General features: G+C 49.4%; 2 protein-coding genes across 3 annotated transcripts in view; one reads left to right on the forward strand and one right to left on the reverse strand.

Moving 5' to 3' along the window:
• Positions 1 to 11,050, forward strand: part of KEAP1 (kelch like ECH associated protein 1) — a 23,235-nt gene extending 12,185 nt beyond the window's left edge. Inside the window, exons 2-6 of the mRNA XM_035141087.3 lie at positions 595 to 1,249; positions 4,739 to 5,424; positions 7,914 to 8,119; positions 9,163 to 9,339; positions 10,084 to 11,050. Of these exons, the coding sequence (XP_034996978.1) occupies positions 605 to 1,249; positions 4,739 to 5,424; positions 7,914 to 8,119; positions 9,163 to 9,339; positions 10,084 to 10,247 (1,878 nt within the window). The 5' untranslated portion in view covers positions 595 to 604 and the 3' untranslated portion in view covers positions 10,248 to 11,050. The remainder of the gene's footprint in view (positions 1 to 594; positions 1,250 to 4,738; positions 5,425 to 7,913; positions 8,120 to 9,162; positions 9,340 to 10,083) is intronic.
• SPC24 (SPC24 component of NDC80 kinetochore complex) overlaps positions 11,031 to 22,314 on the reverse strand; it is an 18,141-nt gene continuing 6,857 nt past the window's right edge. For both annotated transcript variants that reach the window (XM_035141088.3, XM_088658691.1), the window contains exons 3-6: positions 13,619 to 13,763; positions 12,322 to 12,414; positions 11,346 to 11,422; positions 11,031 to 11,261 (exon numbers count right to left, since the gene is read on the reverse strand). In XM_035141088.3, coding sequence (XP_034996979.1) covers positions 11,155 to 11,261; positions 11,346 to 11,422; positions 12,322 to 12,414; positions 13,619 to 13,763 — 422 coding nt within the window. In that variant the 3' untranslated portion in view covers positions 11,031 to 11,154. The remainder of the gene's footprint in view (positions 11,262 to 11,345; positions 11,423 to 12,321; positions 12,415 to 13,618; positions 13,764 to 22,314) is intronic.

The raw sequence follows: 22,314 nt of genomic DNA on the forward strand, positions 1-22,314 counted from the left end.
ATGAAATGAATAATAATAATAATAATAATAATAATAATAATAATAAATCCTCTCCAAAAAAAGGCACCTAGACATTCTGTTGTGGTGTGTGTTGCTTCCTTTCCTTTCATTCAGCTGCATTGGGTGTTCTTGGGGTTTTTTAGTACTGTATAATAATAATAATTTATTATTTATACCCCGCCCATCTGGCTGGGTTTCCCCAGCCACTCTGGGCGGCTTCCAACCGAATATTAAAAACAATACAGCATCAAACATTAAAAACTTCCCTAAACAGGGCCGCCTTCAGTTGTCTTCTAAAAGGAAAATAGTTGCTTAATAATAATAATAATTTATTATTTATATTCTATGAGGTGGAGGAAAAACTCTTTATCTACTTTTGCCACCCTGTGCATAATTCCTCTATCATCCCACCCTCTCTCTTTGACTCACCTATTTCCCCCCCTAAACTAAAAGGCTTCCTCGTACTTGGGACTGTCCTTTGCCGAAACCAAAAGGGCTGAGGAAGAAGTGGGTGGAAACTTGAAGGGGGAGATGTTCCCCGTGGCTTGACACCTCACCTCACCAGACGTCTTGGCTTCTCTGTCCTTTGTGCAGGTGCAGAGACATGGCTGCTTTCAGGGGCCCTGTAGACAGCTGCCTGGCCGCTTGCGCCACCACTGCTTCTTCCTCTGTTCCCTCGTGCGATGAGTGTGCGGCCGCAACTGTGATGTACTCCCCAGAGTGCAAGGCGGAGGTGACTCCCTCGCACAATGGCAACCACACCTTCAGCTACACGCTGGAGGACCACACCAAGCAAGCCTTCAGCATCATGAACCAGCTGCGCTTGAGCCAGCAGCTCTGCGACGTCACCTTGCGGGTCAAGTACAAGAACATGCCCCCGGCCGACTTCCAGGCCCACAAGGTAGTGCTGGCCTCCTCCAGCCCCGTCTTCAAGGCCATGTTCACCATGGGACTACGGGAGCAGGGCATGGAGATTGTGCCCATCGAGGGCGTCCACCCCAAAGTGATGGAGAGGCTCATCGAGTTTGCCTACACGGCCTCCATCTCGGTGGGCGAGAAGTGCGTCCTGCACGTCATGAATGGGGCCGTCATGTACCAGATTGACAGCGTGGTCAAGGCCTGCTGCACCTTCCTGGCCCAGCAGCTGGACCCCAGCAACGCCATTGGCATCGCCAACTTCGCCGAGCAGATTGGCTGTACCGAGCTGCACCAGCGGGCACGGGAGTACATCTACATGAATTTTGGGGAGGTGAGTGCCCGGGCAGAGGCAGGGGCAGGCCTTTTCAGCATCAGGGTGGAATGCTCTAGGTGTGGGGGAATGTTTGGTTGCACGAGAGAATAATAATTAATAATAATTTATTATTTATACCCCGCCCATCTGCCCGGGTCTCCCCAGCCACTCTGGGCGGCTTCCAACAGAAAAATAAAACACAGTAATCTATTAAACATTAAAAGCCTCCCTGAACAGGGCTGCCTTCAGATGTCTTCTAAAAGTCTGGTAGTTGTTTTCCTTTTTGACATCTGTTGGGAGGGCGTTCCACAGGGCAGGTGCCACCACCAAGAAGGCCCTCTGCCTAGTTCCCTGCAACTTGGCTTCTCGCAACGAGGGAACCGCCAGAAGGCCCTCGGTGCTGGACCTCAGTGTCCGGGCAGAATGATGGAGGCGGAGACGCTCCTTCAGGTATACTGGACCAAGGCCATTTAGGGCTTTAAAGGTCAGCGCCAACACTTTGAATTGTGCTCGGAAACGTACTGGGAGAACTGCTGCTGTTCCAGGAGGAGTATGAATTGGGCTGCCTTTTGTCATGTATTCTGGTACTCCTCTTCATGGAGGAACACTCCCCACCTCCTTGAAATTCTCCAAGCAGTGCTTCCAAGCTGTCATATTCTGCCTCTGCAACCACAAGGGAGTCTCCTTCTCAGACTCCTTAAACTCGTGAGAAGCTGAATTCTGTCGCCACCCCTGCATTCTGCCCGTTTTCCAAACTTGGTGTGGAAATGTGGGGCTGCAACATGTTCTTGTTTGTGACAACAGGGTATCGTAACTGAGAAGCCAAAGCCTGGCTCAACAGGAAAGGGAAGTAAGGAGAAATAGTTATGTAGGTTGAGAACACTTAAGTGACGGCAGGAACAAGCTTATCCCTCCCCAAAACTTGGGGCGTGCAGGCAAGCCATTTCTTAAATGACTTTCTAACACCATTGCTTCTGAACCTGGTGCCATTGCCTCATGCAAGTGCTTTAGTCTTAACCAGATATGTAGATCCTCCTCCACCGGTTCTAAAATTTGTCTTCTTTTTGCAAGAAGATGTCGGCTCCTATGGGAAGTTCTGTGAACACTGACGCTCTACAGGGATTTGCCTAAAGCGGCAATGGTTTAAAAGTTTACAGAGGAGAAAGGAACATTGGCAGTTGCCTTGTACTGATTCCAACCATTCATTTATTTTGCTCAGCATTGTCTGCCTGGACTGGCCACAGTTCTCCAGGGTTTCAGACAGAATCTTCTCCTGTCTCTCCCCATAGATTCCAGGGACCTTCTGGGTGCAAAGCAGCCCAGTGCTTCTTTCCCTAGAAGGAGTCAAGCTCTACCCTCAATGGGGGTCCCCCAACACGCTGGCTCCTCCTGGCCTTTGCATGTTGGGCACAAAGGTCTCGTGGCTGCTTCCATGTATGTGCCTTCCAGTGGATGCATTTCAAAGCCTCTGCAGGATGTGGAAGTCTGCCTTATCAGGATTCCCTATTTTGCCAAGACTTCTGCACATATTCAGCAGAATGTGCTCAGAGGTCCCCTTTGCACTCAACACACATAGGTTTGAGAGGAGCTCCTGCCCCTCTGCATAAGTCTTAACAAGTTCCGGCAAATGCCTGGGGAGAGCTCATGAGGGTAAGAATTTGGTAGGTTCTCTTTGAGTAAGAAATAAATGTTAAATATTTAAGAACATTTAAAGAATATAAGGACTAGTGTAGATGTGATGAAGATGGAGCACCTCTGTGCTTATGATAGCCCAAAAGTGTGTTGTTAAATAGGTGTAAGCATTTATGCTACTATTTCCAGCATATGCATTTCCACCATGAGGCCTGAGTTGATAGAAACCACCTTCCAACAGCCCAACTTTTAACCCTTCTAACATATGCAAGGACTGGGGAGTTAAAATCTTTGTTGCTGACTTAAGCTGCCACCCAGGAAATGTGGGTCCTTGGTTTCTTATGTCTGGGATCAAATATTATAAATTTCCCTCACACCTGAAAGGTGAAAGAAGTACTTGATTAAATACCAAATACTGTACAGTAAAAGAAGTGCCATGTCAGAGATGGGCTGGTTTCTCAGATGTAAACAATCCAAGAAAATATGCCAAAAGTCTCTGTACATTTTTCAGATTCTGCTTATGGTCCCCCTGGTCCCTGGTTTTGGAAGGTGAATTCGCACCAAATTTAAAAAGTTGGGGGAGTATTACTCCTTGCAGGCTGAATCTAATTTACTCCTCGGCATTGATCTGATGTGCTTGGGAGCAGCCCCCCTGCCCCATAAGTTATGCTGGCAAACATGCTGATGAGCCCATTGCCATTGTGGTGACTCGGCTCAAGCAGTGATATAGCAAAGACGGCAACAGCTTCACCATTGCCTTCCATGAGTTATCTCAGGCGGATGGCACAGCAAAGTGGTAGGATCAGTAATGGTAGGATCTGCTCCTTCACCTCCTAGGAATGCACTTGCAGTCCTTTTAGCAACTCCAGTATCTAAAGGCCTTGGAATAAAGGCTAGTTCCATAAAACCACCGCCAGCAGCTTTGTAACATAATCTCTCATGCAGCCCCTCACTCATCTGAGAGCTCTCAGAAATCTCATGCCCCACCACTCCATCTCAGAACTCTCTTATTTGGCCAGGGGGTGGAGAGGAGAGAGAGAAGGGTGCTCTAAACTTGGTCTTCTCCTGCACCACTCCTTGTGGTCTCACTGTAGCACCAGAAGACACTTTGCCCCCCCTTGCAGAGCGGTCAAGGAAAGCATTGTATGTTGAAGGGCTGTAGCTTCTCCTGCAGAATTGTGCTGTCATGTCCTGGGTCTCTCTCTGTTGGATTTTTTTGAATAGTCAAGTTACTTTAGAGCCGGTCTAATGTAAATACTGTCTGTTTAAGAGAAACAGGTGCTGGTGTTTCTGTTAATTGCTCACAGGCGTGGGCTCTGCTTCTTGTATATAAGGCTCTGCCAGAAAGCCTTCTGCATCTCTTAGTTAGATGTTTCAGTTTGATTCATCTCTTAGTAGATCACTCTCTCAGTTGTTCTCAGTTTAAGAGATTCCTTAGTTGAATCTTAGTATGAGAGTTGCTTAGTTATAATGCTAGTTTGCTGTTAATTCTTGGGTAGTTTTGTGGGAGTTTTGGAAAGTGGGTAGATAACATTGCTAAGAGAGAAAGCATTTATCTTTAGTTTAAAGTCTCTTTAGAGTCAGTTTGCTTTTCAGTTAAAGAAACCCAACCGTTTGTATTTTCATCTGCATACTTTTACAAGTGTGCAGCTAGTAAGGGGTTTCATATAAGGGAGATAATTCCCTACACTCTTGGTGGTGTTTTCTTAGCCAGGTCAACTTCTGACTGCGTATACTCTGCGTGAAGCGTACTTTAAAGGGCCGCTGGAAACTGGGATATATGATTTAGGTTAAGCAAGTTTCAATACCCAGTTTTCTCCAATATTATTCTTATTATATATATTATTCTCCAATACTCTCCCCCCCCCACTGCAGGTTTCCAAGCAGGATGAATTCTTCAACCTCTCACATTGCCAGCTGGTGACGCTGATCAGCAGGGACGAGCTGAATGTGCGTTGCGAGTCGGAAGTCTTCCACGCCTGCATCAACTGGGTGAAGTACGACTGCGAGAGCAGGCGGCTCTACGTCCAGGCACTGCTCAAGGCCGTGCGCTGCCACTCGCTCACCCCTCACTTCCTCCAGATGCAGCTGCAGAAGTGCGAGATCCTCAAGTCGGACTCGCGCTGCAAGGACTACCTGGCCAAGATCTTTCAGGACCTCACCCTCCACAAGCCCACCAAGGATGTGCCTTGCCGTGCGCCCAAGGTGGGGCAGCTCATCTACACAGCGGGGGGCTACTACCACCGGTCCCTCAGTTACCTGGAGGCCTACAACCCTTGCGACGGCTCCTGGATTCGGCTGGCTGACCTGGAGGTGCCCCGCAGCGGCCTGGCCAGCTGCGTGGTGAGCGGACTCTTCTACGCGGTGGGCGGGAGGAACAACTCCCACGACGGCAACATGGACTCGAGCGCCATTGACTGCTATAACCCCATGACGAACCAGTGGTCTCCTTGCACTCCTATGAGCGTGGCACGTAACCGGATTGGTGTGGGGGTGATTGACGGCATGATCTACGCAGTGGGCGGCTCTTTCGGGAGCAACCATCACAACAGCGTGGAGAGGTAAGAGCTGGGTGCGAAACAGGACCCTGCAAGAGTACTTTGCTCCAGAGCAGCAAATCCAAGGCTGCAGGGGAACAATCACGGTTGGGGTGTGTGTGTGTGTGTGTGTGTGTGTGTGTGTGTGTGTGTGTGTGTGTTCCTGCTTCTTCCTTTGCAGCTGCGACTTTACCTTTGGTGCTCTTTAAATTGGGCACCTTCTCTCCCCCCCCCCCCGGCGCTTTTGGAAAGGGAAAGATACACTGGGGAGGACTGGGGAGGAGCTGAAAGGGAGAGAAGATTGCAGGAATGGGAAGGCAGTCAGTTCAGACCTCTGGCAAGAGTGATCTGCCCCTCCTTGGGCAGCCTGGTGGGGAGAGGGGGGGGGAAAGGGAAGGTGATGTCGAAAAGAAAGGACCCACCTTTCGCGCAGGCCCTGCTTACACCTGGTTTTGGCCCCACCCACCACTGCCATGTGGCTCCCTATCCTTTAAGGAAATATAGCCATGGGCATAGCCAGCAGAGGGCAGGTGCCCCCCCCCCCAGATCAAGTAAAACAATAGAAATGCTTAACTGACCAATCACGCTGGTTCTGCCCCCCAACCAATTCCTGCCTCCCCCTAACAAAAATCCTGGCTGATAATAATGATGGAGTTACTTTAGTGGTGGCTGAGTTTTTGTGCTCGGTTTATGCAGAGAGATTCGGCCACTGTGGAGAGACCAGGGGATGCTAATTGAAAATTGATATATTGTTCTAAAATATTAATTCAATTAATATGTATTTTATTTCATGAAGTTTATAATGTGAATGTTTTATTCATAATTTTGTTCTGAAGCTTCTGAACTTGTCATGCCTAATAAAGGTTATTGATTTGAAAATCCTGGCTATGCCCATGAATATGACCCAGGCAGGAAAGGGGGCTGAGTCTAGGGAGGGATGGCCAACTCTGTGGCCCTTCATACATTGCTGGACTTCCAACTCCCATCCAGTAGTGGCCAATGGTCACGGATGAGGGGGATTGTAGTCCATCAATGTCTGGACGTACGAAGGTCCCCCATCCCTAGTCTGGGGCATCTGCCCTTCTGGCATGACCCTGTGGGACTCTGCCCTGCACAGGTACTGGGTGGGTGGGTGGCAAGGGCCCGTGGGTTTTCATGAGGCTGCTGTCTGTGCCAACTCAAAGCATGCACAACTCAAAGCTGATGGCAAGTTGATGACCTCATTGCAAAGGCAACAGGGTTGCCTGGGTGCTCTTTTTCTCCCAGGTGCCTGCAAGTGAAGAAAATTCAAGAGGAAGGTTATTTTGAGGGGGGGGGGGAGAGGAAGTGGCTTGGCTTCAGAATTGCTGATAACTGAAAGAACCGCAAAGGAAGCCCCGGCACTCTGCCCTGACCTGGAAGAAAGTACCTGCAAACCTGCTTCCCTCAATCTGAGGTGTCGGGGAACCGACATAAGATACCCAAGAGTGAGGAAATAGCAGCCGTTTTGATTGTCCTATTTCAGACAGAATGGAGGTCAGAGGACAGTAAGCAGGGCTACAGGTGGTTCCCCTCTGAGTCGGGAGCAAAAAATCAGTTGTTTTCTGTCGCTCTTTCTGCACCATTTCTCACCATGGCCCATGATCCTTGCTTTTTCAAAAAAGGAAAAAACAGAGAGGATGCACTCTAAAACCCAAGTTTTAAGCATGGGTGCCAGATATACAGAGTGGCACCCATGACTTTTAAAGTAGGACTTTGCAACTTTTCAGAGGGAGGGGTGGCAGTGTGTGGAATGCAGGTTCAGACTGTTTAGACACCCCTGAAAAAGGAGGTGGGGGCAGAGCTGGTGCCAGCAGAGAGGTCTCTGGCGAATTGTCCAGGAACAGACATTTGCCTTTCAGTTATTTCCTTGCTACTTTGAAACCAGGAGGGTTTTGATCATCTCTTCAAATGGAAGTCAGATATCTAGTTCTGTGGTCACTGTTAACAATCTTCCCTTGAGTTTTGGGGAGACCTTTTGGCTACACAGGGGCTCTGCTCACCTGCTGTTGTGACTGTGACCTTTTGGAGAAGGTCCTAGGAACAAGATGGTGGTGGCAGCTGCTTATTTGAAGCTGAACAGGTGTGAAATGCAGTCTTTCCTGGCGAGCAGCTAGTTTTATGGAGTGGTCGCTTTGTGGAAGGGCTGGAGCAGGCATCTCCAAACTTCAGCCCTCCAGATGTTTTGGTCTACAATTCCCATCTTCCCCAACCACTGGTCCTGTTAGCTAGGGATCATGGGAGTTGTAGGCCAAGATATCTGGAGGGCTGCAGTTTGGGGATGCCTGGGCTGGAGCAATGGTGGGCCCAGGACCTTGTGCCCCAACATGGACTGCAAGCATGTCCTGTCTTTTGCAGCTGCCCCTCCCTCCTGCAAGCTCCTCTAGGTGCAGGAGCCAAGATTTGGTGCCCTCCTCCCTGCAATTGCTTATCTCTGTGCTAGCCTGAGCCCCTTGGTTATGCTCTAAGGCGTCTCCTCCCCTCTCTTCCTCCAGGTACGAGCCAGAGCGGGATGAGTGGCAGTTAGTGGCGCCCATGCTCACCCGTCGCATTGGTGTCGGGGTGGCTGTGCTGAACCGTCTCCTGTACGCGGTGGGGGGCTTCGATGGCAATTGCCGCCACAGTTCAGTGGAGTGCTACTACCCTGAGCGGGACACGTGGGAGATGATTGCCCCAATGAAAACCATCCGAAGTGGAGCAGGTAAGTGTGGGGATGGAAAGGAATTGGGTTCCTGTTTCCCAGAACCTTCACCAAGGCTGTCTTTTCTCTGCTGGTTGCGCCGAGATTAGAGGTGCGCCCCCTTCGCTCTCATCTGGCCATATGTGCTGCCTGGGTCGAGGGATCAGACTTGGTTTTACTCTCTGAATTTCCCAACTGCTCTTGTTCTGAATGGGCATCCTAGATTGACAATGGAAGATAGTAGTAGTAGTAATAATAATAATAATAATAATAATATAGGCCACCCATCTAACTGAATTGTCCCAGCCGCTCTGGGCAGCTCCCAACAAAATATTAAAACAAAATCAAACATAAAAAACTTCCCTCTGCAGGGCTGCCTTCAGATGTCTTTGAAAAAGTGTCCAGTTCTTTATCTCCTTGACATCTGATGGGAGGGAGTTCCACAGGGAGGGCGCCATTACCGAGAAGGCCCTGTGCCCAGTTCCCTATAGCCTCGCTTCTCGCAGCGAGGGGACCGCCACAAGGCCCTCGCTGGACCTGTTTCTGGGCTGAGCGATGGGGGTGGAGACGCTCCATCCAGTATACAGGGCTGAGGCCATTTAGGGCTTTCAAGGTCAGCACCAACACTTTGAATTGTGTGCTCGGAAATGTACTGGGAGCCAGTGTAGGTCCTTTAGGATATATGGTCCTGGCAGGAGTTCCCAGTGATGAGCTAAAGCTCGGGTGGAGAAACCTGTGGCCTGCCAGATGATGCTGGACTCCAGCTCCCATCCTTGCTCATGGGCCAGCCCTCCTGGTGCAGAGCCCTGTGCAATAGTAATGCAGCCGTCTCCTACTGGCAATAGGTCAGCGAGGTCTTGGTCACCTTATTGCTGATTGCCATGCAAAAATGGGTGGGGGGTACTCTGGGAAACAGTGTCTTATGCTTCGTTAGGTAGGCCCAAAAGACTTCACACGTACTGCTTGAAATGAGACCCTGCGTAAATATCTGTGGGGCCTCCGAATACGGTGGGATGAGTCGGGGCCAGGCTAGTCTGTCTTAACATGGCTGCTTCCTCCCACAGGGGTTTGTGCGCTCAATAACTGCATTTATGCCATGGGGGGCTTTGATGGCACACTACAACTCAACAGCGTGGAGCGTTACGATGTGGAGGCAGGCACCTGGTCTTTTGCAGCACCCATGAGCCATCGCCGGAGTGCGCTAGGGGTCACTGTGCACCAGGGCAAGATCTATGTCTTGGGTAAGCTTGGCCAGGGTAGCTCTCTGCTGGGAGGGAGGTGGCAGAAGGACAAATAGCTGCGGAGGGCATGGTTGGCATAGCTTTTTTGCCCCCACCCCCCTTAGCATATTTATACTTTTAGAAGAGAATATGATCATGTGTATGGTGGATACACACTGGGGGGAATTCAGTGTAGGGCTAAGCAGATTGCTCCATCAGCTTGTGTGATGAAACCATCTCCCCTATGCTGTTCCCAGGGTTCTCCCAAGCCAATATGGGGGTGTCACAGCTATTGCGCTAACACAAGTCTACTGGCGCTGTGGTATAAACCACTGAGCCTCTTGGGCTTGCCGATCGGAAGGTTAGCAGTTCAAATCCCCACAACGGGGTGAGCTCCTGTTGCTCTGTCCCAGCTCCTGCCAACCCAGCAATTCGAAAGCACACCAGTGCAAGTAGATAAACAGGTACCGCTGTGGTGGGAAGGTAAACGGCGTTTTCGTGCACTCTGGCTTCCATCACAGTGTCCCATTGCGCCAGAAGCGGTTTAGTCATGCTGTCCACATGACTCGGAAAGCTGTCTGTGGACAAACGCCAGCTCACTAGGCCTGAAAGCAAGATGGGCACCACAACCCCATAGTCGCCTTTGACTTAACTGTCCAGGGGTCGTTTAACTTTTTACCTAGGCACAGGCATGGTGGGAGCAATTAGTTGGACATGGTCGCTTGATTCTCGTGTGTGTTAATTGCTGGCTTTCTCCCCATGCAGGTGGCTATGATGGTCACACCTTCCTGGATAGTGTTGAATGTTATGATCCCACCACTGATACTTGGACCGAGGTGACCCACATGACATCAGGCCGGAGTGGGGTGGGGGTGGCTGTCACCATGGAGCCATGCCGCAAACAGGGCGATGAGAACTGCCATTGCTAAGAGAGAGAGTGCAGAGTTCCCTTTCAAATGGAGGAAAGAAAACAAATGGGAGAAGATTCAGTATTAAGACATGCCTAGTGCTAAGTTCTGTTCTGCCAGGACCAAGGAAAAGTGCCAAGGATGAGCAAAACTTCAAAACTGAATTTGAACTACCTATGAGGGGCAGTGACTGCGAAGAACTGTCCCTGCTCTGTGCTTTTATCAGAGTAGTGTATCTGGTGATTTACAATTGACCCTGCCTCATTCTAGTATTGGGAATCGTCTTAAAAAGGAACCTGCCTATGAGAATTGCAGAAGAGAGCTTGATGCTCACACAGTGCCCTTCTTTCCAGATCTCTGGCAAGGAATAGTCTAATTATTGGGGGTGGGGGGTCTCCTTTGCATGGAACAGTTGGGAATATCTTGTAAATAGAGCATTCCTGCCCATTTGAAATGTTTATTGAACAGACAGTTTGACATCAAATTCAAGTCGGGATTTTTCTAAAGTTCTCTCTCTGCCTATTCAAACTGGTAATTTTTGACAGACCGCTTCAAAAGGAGGAAAGCCGGGCAGACTGTTTGCTCTTGTGTGGCTGATAGATCTGCAAGGTAAGTGAACATAGAACAGGACCTAAAGAGACTTCAGGTGGGCCCTGGCTACTTTTGAATTATTACCACCCCATGAGACGTGCTTGTCCAGGGTGCTTCCTGTATTGATTGGTTTTGTTTTTGTTTTTACCATCAAACTTACTGGCTTGAAATGAACTGGTTTTTAAATTACACTTCTCACACAAATAAAGCAACTTTTTGCGATTAGTACAAAAGTTTATTCTTGCTCTCTATTTACAGCTCTGACAAAAGTTACAACAGGGAAAGAAACACCGGTTGCCTATAATACACTGTACATTCATGTCAAGGGTCATCTCCTTCACCAGGCGGTGCTCACAAGGTTCCACAGATAGTCGCAGATGAAGCTGCGGGAGTGTTGGCTGCTGTCAAGATTGATAGGCTGAGCAATGTCTGGCCCGTAATGAACTGAAGGCAAAAAGGGTTAAGGAAAAACCATTATGTCTCCCCCTCCCCGCAAGGAACCCCTATTTGCCTGCAGTGGAAGGATACTTCCTTTGACTATTGTTGGCTCACAGGAGAAGTCCCAGTCAATACAGCACATCTGGTAATAAAGATGCACAATATACCTGTAAGAAAAAATTGAACATATAAAGCTTCCCAGATCAGATCATTGCCCACTCTGGCACTTGTAGCTGAGATCCATTATATATACTACAGCCCCTTGAATATAAAAATCCTACCTGTGTGATCTCAATGCTACTTATGTACAATACTGTACTACTAATAGTAGCGCTTTCAAGTGTTCAAAGCACTTCATAAGCCTAAGCTGGTTGTCATCCTTAGAACACTGTAAGGTAAGTCACTAATTACTCAGTTTCCAGTAGTGGAGGGGGCAGAGGCCAAGATACAATGTGGGCTATAATGCCTAATAAAGGTTTGGTGAAGTAAATAAGCACGTCCCTTAGGGTGGGGGGGAAATATCCCAATTGCACCCACTGGACATTAAAAAGTGAATAGTTTTATCCGAGCTTATTACCCAAAATCCTCAGGGTTCTGAGGTAACAAAACCGGGTTCTGGTTTACATAGAACTCTTAAACCAGTTCAGTGTCACAGGACAACGAAGAAGCCACGAAGGGACAAAGAGAATACACGCAGGCTTATGCCTCATTCCCAGTCCAATAAACCATAGTTGCATTAGACCGGAGATCAAAATGTCTGAATTGAGCCACTGTCTATACCTGGACCTGGGATACGATGCTAGGCCAACACTTCTGTACAGACCATTCACAATCACTCCATCTCATGATACAAGCAGGAATCTTCTTGTACTTAAAAATGTTATTGAAACTGCAGCTGGCAGAATTCTGCCTCTAACTCACTGGAAAAAGAAGCAGAGGTCCTTGTCACTGGCTTGGGCAGCTTTTAAGAAACATAAAGGGTAAGTGACACAATAATCTACCTTTTCCCTAACCAATTCACAAGACACGGCTTAAATAAAAGGAGCAGAGGGAGGTCTCTACTTACATAGCCGATTTGGAGACAATGGCGTCGTTCTCTGCACTCTTCTCTTTCTGCCTGATTTCTTCTTTCAAAGCCTCCAGTTCTTTTCTTAAATCGGTATGATGTGAGTTAAGGAATAATAACTATGATGCATTCCCCAAACCCAACAGGGGCTATTGATTTCAGCAAGGGCAAATTACTCTGAAATAGTTATTTGTCCTCTGAAGAAGGGCAACGAGGTACCATGAAACTTCCTGATCTACTTGACTGCCTGTACAAAAGAGCAGACTAGAAATATAACACAATGCAATGAAGCAAAAGGGTCTTTCCTTCACATGGTGGACAGCTGAGCTGGATAAGCCTCTCTCCATCTCAACTTAGAAGAGGGAACAATTAGGAATACTGGGGATTGGGAACCTATGGTTCTTCAGATGTTGTTGGGCTACAACAACCATCATCCCTAACTTGGTTATGGTGGCTGGGGATGATGGGAGTCCAATAACACATGGAAGACCTCAGGTCTCCCAATCCAAGGCTGAGGTGCCTTCAGCAAAGTGTCTCTTGACTTGATTTTGTTCATCCCAAAATATATAAGCGTGTACAGAGGAAAGGAAAAGCTGAGGGTAGTTAAGATGCACACTCGACTTTAAGAAATCTGATTTCAAAAAGCGAGACTCCTGAGTAAATAAAGAGTTGCTTCATCAAGCCCAATGGTGTCTACAGTGGTACCTCGGTTTAAGTACACAATTGGTTCCGGAAGTCTGTACTTAAACTGAAAGTACTCAAACCGAAGCGTACTTAAACCGAGGTATGACTGTACTTTGAGAAGCAGTGTCTCCCTGAGATCTCAAGGGCAGGTCTTCCTAAGCCCCAGTATTGAAGGTCCTTTTCGTGAGGTTGCCAGGGATTGAGCGTGGGACTTTCTATATTCAAAGTAGGTATTCCTTCCCATAAGAAGGGTTGGGGAAAAGGTAAAGTGCAGTCAGTCAAAACAACAGCTGTTATCCCTGCTTGGTGAAATCAACAGTTCTGGGAAAGACACAGTGAATAACTCACCAGAAATTAGCAAGGACATGCAACTTAAAAATAGAGCTGTAAACCAGTCCAGACAAATCACCAAGTTAAATCCACTCAGTTGGCTAAACACGAGTAGGCATGCCCTGCCTTGCTGAACCAGGGTGGAATATACACCTTCACTTAGAAAAGTTACCAAACCTTGGCTGGTCTGTAGTATGCTATAGAAGGGGAGAAATGTTTGAGGTATTGACCTCCCACCAGGGGATGTTTCGATTTGGCACCAGATGCAGACGGGGAAGGATATTTGGTGCTGGACCTCAATTCAGCAGCCTTCTCATTTGCCTGGAGCAATTGGTCTTCAATTTTCTGCAGCTTTTGGAGGTTTGCATTCAGCTGCTGTTCACTGTCGCAAAGTTTTTGGGCCGCTTTCTCCTCTGCAGTCATGAGATCTGTCATAAGGAAAGGATAGGGTATCAACATTATAAAAGCGCCCACTTCAGTTCTCCTGTTGATATTTAGGTAGCAGTACAAAGCAACCTTCTTCCAGAAAACTTTTGGGCTCATCTGTTCTTTTATGACAGCTGCTTTTAACAGATTTCTACTGTCAGGAATGTACTACTTTTGACTTGATTTTGTATTAAATTGCGTGTGAGACAAACAGACATATAATTGCACATATATTTGCTACCTATCGTATTTTTAACAAAATGCAGCCTATAAATGTTTATCAGCAAACAAACATTATTATTACTAATGACTAGCACATCTCCTTTAAATCCAATACCTCTTCACTTTGGGTTTACAGTTGAGAGACTTGCACTGCTTCTGCAAAGACCCACTGGAATCAAACAGCCCCACTGAGAATCCATGAACATGCGGATATATTTTTTAAAGAAGACCCTCCAGATCCTTTCCAACTCTACGATTCTACAGGTGAAACTCGGAAAATTAGAGTATCGCCGAAAAGTGATTTATTTCAGTAATGCAACATTATTTTTTCTTTTTCTTTTAATTTTTACAAATGCTTTCTTTTGGAAATTCCACAGTAATAAAACAAATAGTTACAATAATACAAAAATAAACATCGCTATTACATTTCATTACATCCCATTTATAATTGACCTGCCTAACGACAAATAATTACAACAAATAAAGGCTTGACATATGCCTATTGTCTTTGTCCATGGAGTTTTCTTGGCAGGGATACTGGAGTGGCTTGCCAGTTCCTTCTCCAGGTGGATCACGTTTAGTCAAAACTCTCCACTATGACCTGTCCATCTTGGGTGGTCCTGCATGGCATAGCTCATAGCTTCTCTGAGTTATTCAAGCCCCGTGGACTGCAAGAAGATCAAACCTATCCATCCTGAAGGAAATCAGCCCTGAGTGCTCACTGGAAGGACAGATCGTGAAGCTGAGGCTCCAATACTTTGGCCACCTCATGAGAAGAGAAGACTCCCTGGAAAAGACCCTGATGTTGGGAAAGATTGAGGGCACTAGGAGAAGGGGACGACAGAGGACGAGATGGTTGGACAGTGTTCTCGAAGCTACCAACATGAGTTTGACCAAACTGCGGGAGGCAGTGGAAGATAGGAGTGCCTGGCGTGCTATGGTCCATGGGGTCACGAAGAGTCTGACACGACTAAACAACTAAACAACAACAACAACAACAAAGGCTTGACATATCTTGCTTTGCATGTCATGCATCTATCTCATATATTGGTTTCACCTTTTAAGTTGCGTTACTGAAATAAATGCACTTTTCGACGATATTCTAATTTTCCGAGTTTCACCTGTATGCCTTAACAAAAAGATCAGTTGGTGAGGTTTGGGAATAACTACTATTCTTGAATGTTTCCAAGTTGTGGGAAGTGAGTTACCAGCTAAAATATTGTGGCCATTTGTGGAACTGTTTGTTCCTTAGATGCTTTGTAAAAGGATGCGGAGAATCCATCAGGGCCAGAGATTTTCCCACCTTCAAGTTTTTAATTACTTCCTTCATCTCCTCTTTTGATATTTCCTTTTTCATATATTTGCTGTCCTCCTTTGGTATAGGTGTCTTAAAAATCTTCATTTCTTTTAGAGGGGAGAGGTGAAGGAGTACAGAGGAGAAACACTTTCTAAATTCTGCAGATATTAATTTTGCTATGACTTATTTATTTGTGTAATGGCCTAAGCCATTACAAAAAGCAAGATACATAGGACAAAATACAGCTAAAATACAGCTAAAATAATTACTAAAACCAGGCATTCTATCATATAAGAGTTTGCTCCCATGAATAATGTTACTTATCATCCCCTCAAACCTTTCTCCTTAAAATTACCACTCTAAGGCAAAACAAGCAATTTTTTTTCTAGAAGTGTAGGAGGACTTGGCCCCTAATAAAAAGTTAATCAGGTACCCAATTGATCTCTCAGCTACGGGATTTGCACACACACAGAATTAAAGGGAAGATGAGGCTGGTGACAACTACTTGAAATGACTGGATAGTATGCCAAACCAACATAAGGTATCTGTGAGGGACGAGGGATACAGGGAAGTCCCTCCCATCTTAAGTTCCAGCCCATCCCCAAGCGCGGGAGAGAGTAAGGAGAGCTCTGCCTCCAGCGGAGAGTCAGGAAGTGGTGTCCGAGGCTCAGGCAAGGTTGTGGAGCCCAGGCCGCAGGTGGGACAGGAAGTTGGACGCACAGGGGGGAGGCCAATTCCCCCAACTCCCGAATTGCGACGCAAACGTAGGGGGAAGAGGTTGGGTCTGCTAAAGCTGTGGTGCTGGAAGAAAACGCGCCAATCGCCATTCGGGAGTTCAGACACCTCACCTTAAGGATGCATTTTCACTGCTCTGAACACTGTAAATAATCAGCACTTAATAAAAACCTTAAAAGACCATGCTGGAGTCGTTACTCTATAGTAGCCATACCAGGCCCTCTGACAGCAACTCCCGAATCTTTTTTTGGCTACTTTGGAGTGCAGCGATGAGCGCTCAAGAGGCTGAGCATTGGAGGCTGGAGGCCGAGGCAGCGAAGCAGGAGCTGCAGAACCTCACAGCGCACGCACAGCAGCAATTGCATGCCACTCAGGAGGAAGCGCGAGGGGCGCAGGAGGAGCTGAACAAGCTGGTGGACCAGGTGAGGACAAAAGAGGAGACTGAGAAACAGCTAAGGGTGATGGTTTTGGACCTACAGAAAAAGTTGGAAGAGGAGAAAGCCGCTAGAGGTGGGGGGGTGCCCCAGCCGCAGCTAGTCCAAGTAAGAAGGGGACAGAGCCTAGTCACCAAGTTTAGCGGCGACCCTAGGGAGTACCTAGGATTCGAGACAGAAATAAATTATGCGCTGGAATTGCATGCAGCAGAATTCCCAGATGACGCGCACAGAGTCTCCTTTATCATAGAGCATTTGACGGGGGCCGCCCGAGAATGGGTAAGACCGCTCATCGCGCAAAAAAATCCTTGCATGAAGAACGCAAAACTATTTCTAGAAGCTTTAAAAATAATGTACGCTAGTGACAGTGAAATGGAGGCCACTAAAGAGGAGCTTCATAACTTAACACAAGGAAAATCGACAGTTAGGGACTACTGGGCGAGATTCACCATGCTGGTGCACAAACTGGGGTGGGATCTGCAAAGTGAGCCAGTGAAATCAGCCTTCTACATGGGTTTGCACGCAGACGTTAAGGATGAGCTGGCAAGAGGTCCCAAACCGCGAACTATGGATGAGTTAAGCAAAGCGGCGCTAGCGGTGGGGGTGAGACAGGAATCCAGATGGAATGACAAACAAGCGACGCGCGCAGCAAAACCTTGGTTCCCACGCTCCCAGGACAGACCACATCACCAAACCCCACCCCAGGGCCCGCCCCCACACCCGCCCAGGCCAAGCCCAGAGCCGGAACCGATGGAGATCGGAGGAGCGCGCGCGCGGGCTTTTCAAACCCCGGCGGCGCCAAGACGCAAGGAGGGAAGAGGCGGGAATTGCTTTCTCTGCAACTCCCCCCGGCATCGCGTCAGAGACTGCCCTCATCGCAGAGAGTGGCAAGGAAAGGCGGGAACGGTGGTACCTTCCCCAGCTGACGCAGCACCACAGCAGGGAAACGAGACAGCCTGGCTGCAGGAGACAAGGGGGAGCGGCCAGGCACAGTCAGCAGACAACAGCCCCCGCCCGCCCACCCGCACAGAGAGGAGCACAGCCAGCCCACCCCTCCCAGAGCAGGAGTGGTTCTAGAAGTCACGCTCACGCTCCCAAATGGCTATCCCCTGACAGTCCTCGCATTAATTGACAGTGGGGCCTCAGCCAACTTCTTCTCGAGAAACTTTGCGGAAGAGCACCAGATCCAACTTCTGCAGCTGGATTTTCCCCTGCACGTGGCCACCATTGACGGCAGAGAGCTGCTGGGAGGGGCCATCACGCATCAAACCCCCCCCATGAGAATGACGGTGGGAAGGCACTCAGAGACACTGGCTTTCAACGTCACAACCATCTCAGACCCCCCCATCGTCTTGGGCATGAGCTGGCTGACGCGCCACGACCCCTCCATAAGTTGGCACCAGAGATGCATCACTTTTGGATCGGACTTTTGTCTGGAACATTGCATGCAGCACCAACCAGGGGAGGGGCCTCCGATAGCCACGGTGGCCACCATGCACGTCAAGGGGGGTGAGGCAATACCCAAGCCGTACTGGGACCTGCAGGAGGTCTTCAGCGAAGCGGAGTCCGACCACCTACCCCCACACAGGCCTTTTGACTGCCAGATCAACCTGGTGCCAGGGGCAACTATACCCCCAGCCAAGCTGTACGCCATGTCAGATCAGGAACTGGAGGATCTGCGCGCTTTCATCGACAAGAACCTCAAGCGGGGGTTCATCAGAGAAAGCAAGGCAGCAGGGGGCAGCCCGGTCTTCTGGGTGGACAAGAAAGACACGCAACAGCGCCGTCTGGTGGTGGATTTTAGACGGCTGAATTCGGTGACAGAGCCAGTGGCTTTCCCCATGCCCAGAGTGGATGATCTCCTGACAGCGGCACGCAGGGGCAAGATCTTCACCAAGCTCGACCTGAGGGGGGCGTACAACTTGATTAGGATCCGGGAGGGTGATGAATGGAAAACCACGATGTTCACGCCTCTGGGCTCTTTTGAATATCTGGTGATGCCCTTCGGGTTGCAAGGGGGCTCAGCATGCTTCCAGGCCTTCATGCACCACGTCCTGGGGTCCCTCCTCTTCAAGAACTGCTTGGTCTTTCTGGATGACATCCTTATCTACTCCAATGACCCAGTGCAGCATGTGAAGGATGTCAGGGAGGTGTTGCAGCGCCTGAAGGACAACCACCTGTATGTGAAGCTGGAGAAGTGCAAGTTTCACACCAAAGAAGTGGACTTCCTAGGCTACAAGCTGTCAGACAAGGGGCTGGCGATGGACAAGGACAAGGTGCAGGCCGTCCTGGACTGGCACAGCCCCAGGACGCGCAAAGATGCCCAACGCCTACTAGGCTTCGCGAACTTCTACAGGAAGTTCATCAAGAACTTCTCTCGCGTCACGGCTCCTATCACCGACTGCCTGAGAGGCAAGCAGAAGTTCCGGTGGACACCAGAGGCGCAAGCAGCGTTCGAAAGCCTCAAGAGGGTATTCGCTTCAGACCAGCACCTGTTCCACGTGGTGCAGGATGCGCCCCTACGCCTGGAGACAGATGCTTCGGACAAGGCTCTGGGAGCGATTCTGTTGCAACTGGACGCCAACAGAGAGTGGAGACCCTGTGCCTTCTTCTCCAGGAAGCTGACCCAGCCGGAACGCAACTACACAGTGTTTGACAGGGAACTTCTCGCGATCCACGCTGCGTTCCAGCACTGGCGACACTTCCTGGTGGGCGCCAAGCACCCCATCCAGGTGTGCACAGACCACAAGAACCTGGAGTTCTGGAGAACTGCCAGGGTGCTCAACCAGCGGCAGATACGGTGGGCAGAGTTCTTCTCGAACTTCAACTTCTCCATCCACTACATCCCGGGAGAGCAGAATGTCAGGGCGGATGCCCTCTCCCGCAAGCCAGAGTACATGGAGGAGGAGTTGCCACCGGCACCCAGGCATGTTTTCCCCCCATCAGCATGGTCCTGCGGAGCAACAGTGGTGAGCGAGGCAGAACTCACAGCACTGACAGCAGCTGATGAATTTGCCACCCGCATCTTCAGAGAACTGAGAGGGGGGGGGAGCAGGCCAAAGACTTTGAGGAAAGGAGGGGTTTGCTTTTTTACAAGGGAGCCCTGTACCTGCCAACCAAACAACTGAGAGGTAAGGCCCTCAAGCAGATGCACGACAACCCAACGGCGGGTCATTTTGGAAGGGACAAAACCACTCACCTAGTCATGAGACACTTCTGGTGGCCAGGGGTGCGGGAGGATGTTCGGGATTATGTAAGGGGATGTGACACCTGCCAGCGAGCAAAGGTGGTCAGAGCGCCACCAGCAGGTTTGCTGGAGCCCTTAGCCACACCGCACAGGCCGTGGGAAGTAGTGTCCATGGACTTCATCACAGACCTGCCGTCGTCCAGGGGCAAGACCGCAGTGTTGGTGGTGGTGGACCTCATGTCCAAAATGTGCCATTTTATACCGTGTGCCAGGGCGGTCTCGGCAGAAGAGACGGCCAAACTGTTTGTTGACCACGTATTCCGACTGCATGGATTGCCTTTAAGGGTTATTTCGGATCGTGGCCGCCAATTTGTTTCCAGGTTCTGGCGGCGGCTCATGAACCTCCTGCAGGTGGAGGTCAGCTTGTCGACGGCTAGGCACCCGCAAACCAATGGACAGGCGGAGCGGGTCAACGCCATTCTGCAGCAGTACCTGAGATGTTACGTCAGCCAGAGGCAAACGGACTGGGTGGATCGCCTGCCACTGGCAGAATTTGCCTACAACAATGCGGTGCACGTCTCCACAGGGGTGTCGCCCTTTAAGGCCAACTACGGGCGCGACCTCAGATCTTTCCCGGAGAGGGAGGGGGAGGAGGAGGAAGAGGGCCCACAGGCAGAGGATTGGGCAGAGGACCTGGAGACGGTGCACCAGCAGCTCAGAGAACACTTGGAGAGGGCCAAGGAAGCGTACAAGAAGGGGGCAGATCGCCACAGGCGACCGGGAGAGGTCATCAGGGTGGGGGACAAGGTTTGGTTATCCTCGGAAGGTCTTCCCACCAGGGGGCGATGCAAGAAGTTAGCACCCAGGAGGCTGGGCCCCTTCACGGTCACGCAACAGGTCAACCCGGTAGCCTTCAGGCTAGCACTGCCGGAGGACATGAGAGTGCACCCAGTGTTTCATAGATCGCTGCTGTCGCCGTACAGGGAAAGTACCAGGTTCAGGGACAGCGATCAGCCTCCAGAGGGAGGGGGGGAGACGGGAGACGCCCGACAGCTCAATGAGGCAACTGAGATTTTAGACTCAAGGAGAGGGGTGAGAGGACTGGAGTACCTGATAGCATGGGAGGACACTCCGCCGTCCCACAATGAGTGGATACCGGCCACAGAAGTACCTGAGGAATTTTTAGTGGAAGAGTTCCACGCCCTGTTCCCCCACAGGCCCAAGCCCTGGCACATGGAAAGGGTGGGAGAGGGGGAGGGGCAGGAGGAAGGGTTAGCAGGCAGCAGCTCTCCATGGAGATGGGAAGCGGAATTTGAGGACACGGAAGAAGAGGTGTGGGTTTCACCGAGGTCAACGACGTCAGAGGCAGGAGAGGACTGGCAGAACATTTTTACTCCCACCAGCTCTGACGCCACTGACTTCTTGGGATTCCCGTCTTCTCAGGGGGAAGGAGAAAGATCGCAGGATTGGGGGGAAATTTTTACACCCACAGGCTCGGATGCCACAGACTTCTTGGGGTTTCACTCGTCCCCAGCAAGCGGAGAGCCACTAGGAAGGGGGGGAGAGGAGCCTGGGAGGGGGATGGATGTGAGGGACGAGGGATACAGGGAAGTCCCTCCCATCTTAAGTTCCAGCCCATCCCCAAGCGCGGGAGAGAGTAAGGAGAGCTCTGCCTCCAGCGGAGAGTCAGGAAGTGGTGTCCGAGGCTCAGGCAAGGTTGTGGAGCCCAGGCCGCAGGTGGGACAGGAAGTTGGACGCACAGGGGGGAGGCCAATTCCCCCAACTCCCGAATTGCGACGCAAACGTAGGGGGAAGAGGTTGGGTCTGCCAAAGCTGTGGTGCTGGAAGAAAACGCGCCAATCGCCATTCGGGAGTTCAGACACCTCACCTTAAGGATGCATTTTCACTGCTCTGAACACTGTAAATAATCAGCACTTAATAAAAACCTTAAAAGACCATGCTGGAGTCGTTACTCTAGAGTAGCCATACCAGGCCCTCTGACAGTATCCCTTATAATAAACCCCAATTTCATTAAGAGAAAAAGCACCCAAGAGTGAAAGGATGAGATTGGTGTTAGCCTGATCAGTGTCTAGATGAGAACTCCAAACTGCAAAGTGCTAAACTGAGCTGGTAGGAAGCTACCCATCCAGCAAATAGATAATAATAATAATAATAATAATAATAATAATAATAATAATAATAATTTTTTTATTTATACCCCACCCTCCCCAGTCAAAAACCGGGCTCAGGGCGGCTGACACCAACAGAACCACAATAAAACATAAAAACAATTAATTAAAATACAGATTAAAATACAGTATTAAAATTTAAAGTGCAGCCTCATTTCAAGTAGGCCATAAGTGGCTGACACCAACAGAACCACAATAAAACATAAAAACAATTAATTAAAATACAGATTAAAATACAGTATTAAAATTTAAAGTGCAGCCTCATTTCAAGTAGGCCATAAATCCAAGCCATGAGGGAGAAAAACACAGGGGTCAGGCTGAGTCTAACCCAAAGGCCAGGCGGAACAGCTCTGTCTTGCAGGCCCTGCGGAAAGATGACAAATCCCGCAGGGCCCTGGTCTCCTGGGAAAGAGCGTTCCACCAGGTTGGGGCCAGTACTGAAAAGGCCCTGGCTCTAGTAGAGGCCAATCTAGCCATCTTATGACTCGG

Source organism: Zootoca vivipara, chromosome 15 (assembly GCF_965207765.1).
Source record: "Zootoca vivipara chromosome 15, rZooViv2.hap1.1, whole genome shotgun sequence".
Taxonomy (NCBI): domain Eukaryota; kingdom Metazoa; phylum Chordata; class Lepidosauria; order Squamata; family Lacertidae; genus Zootoca; species Zootoca vivipara.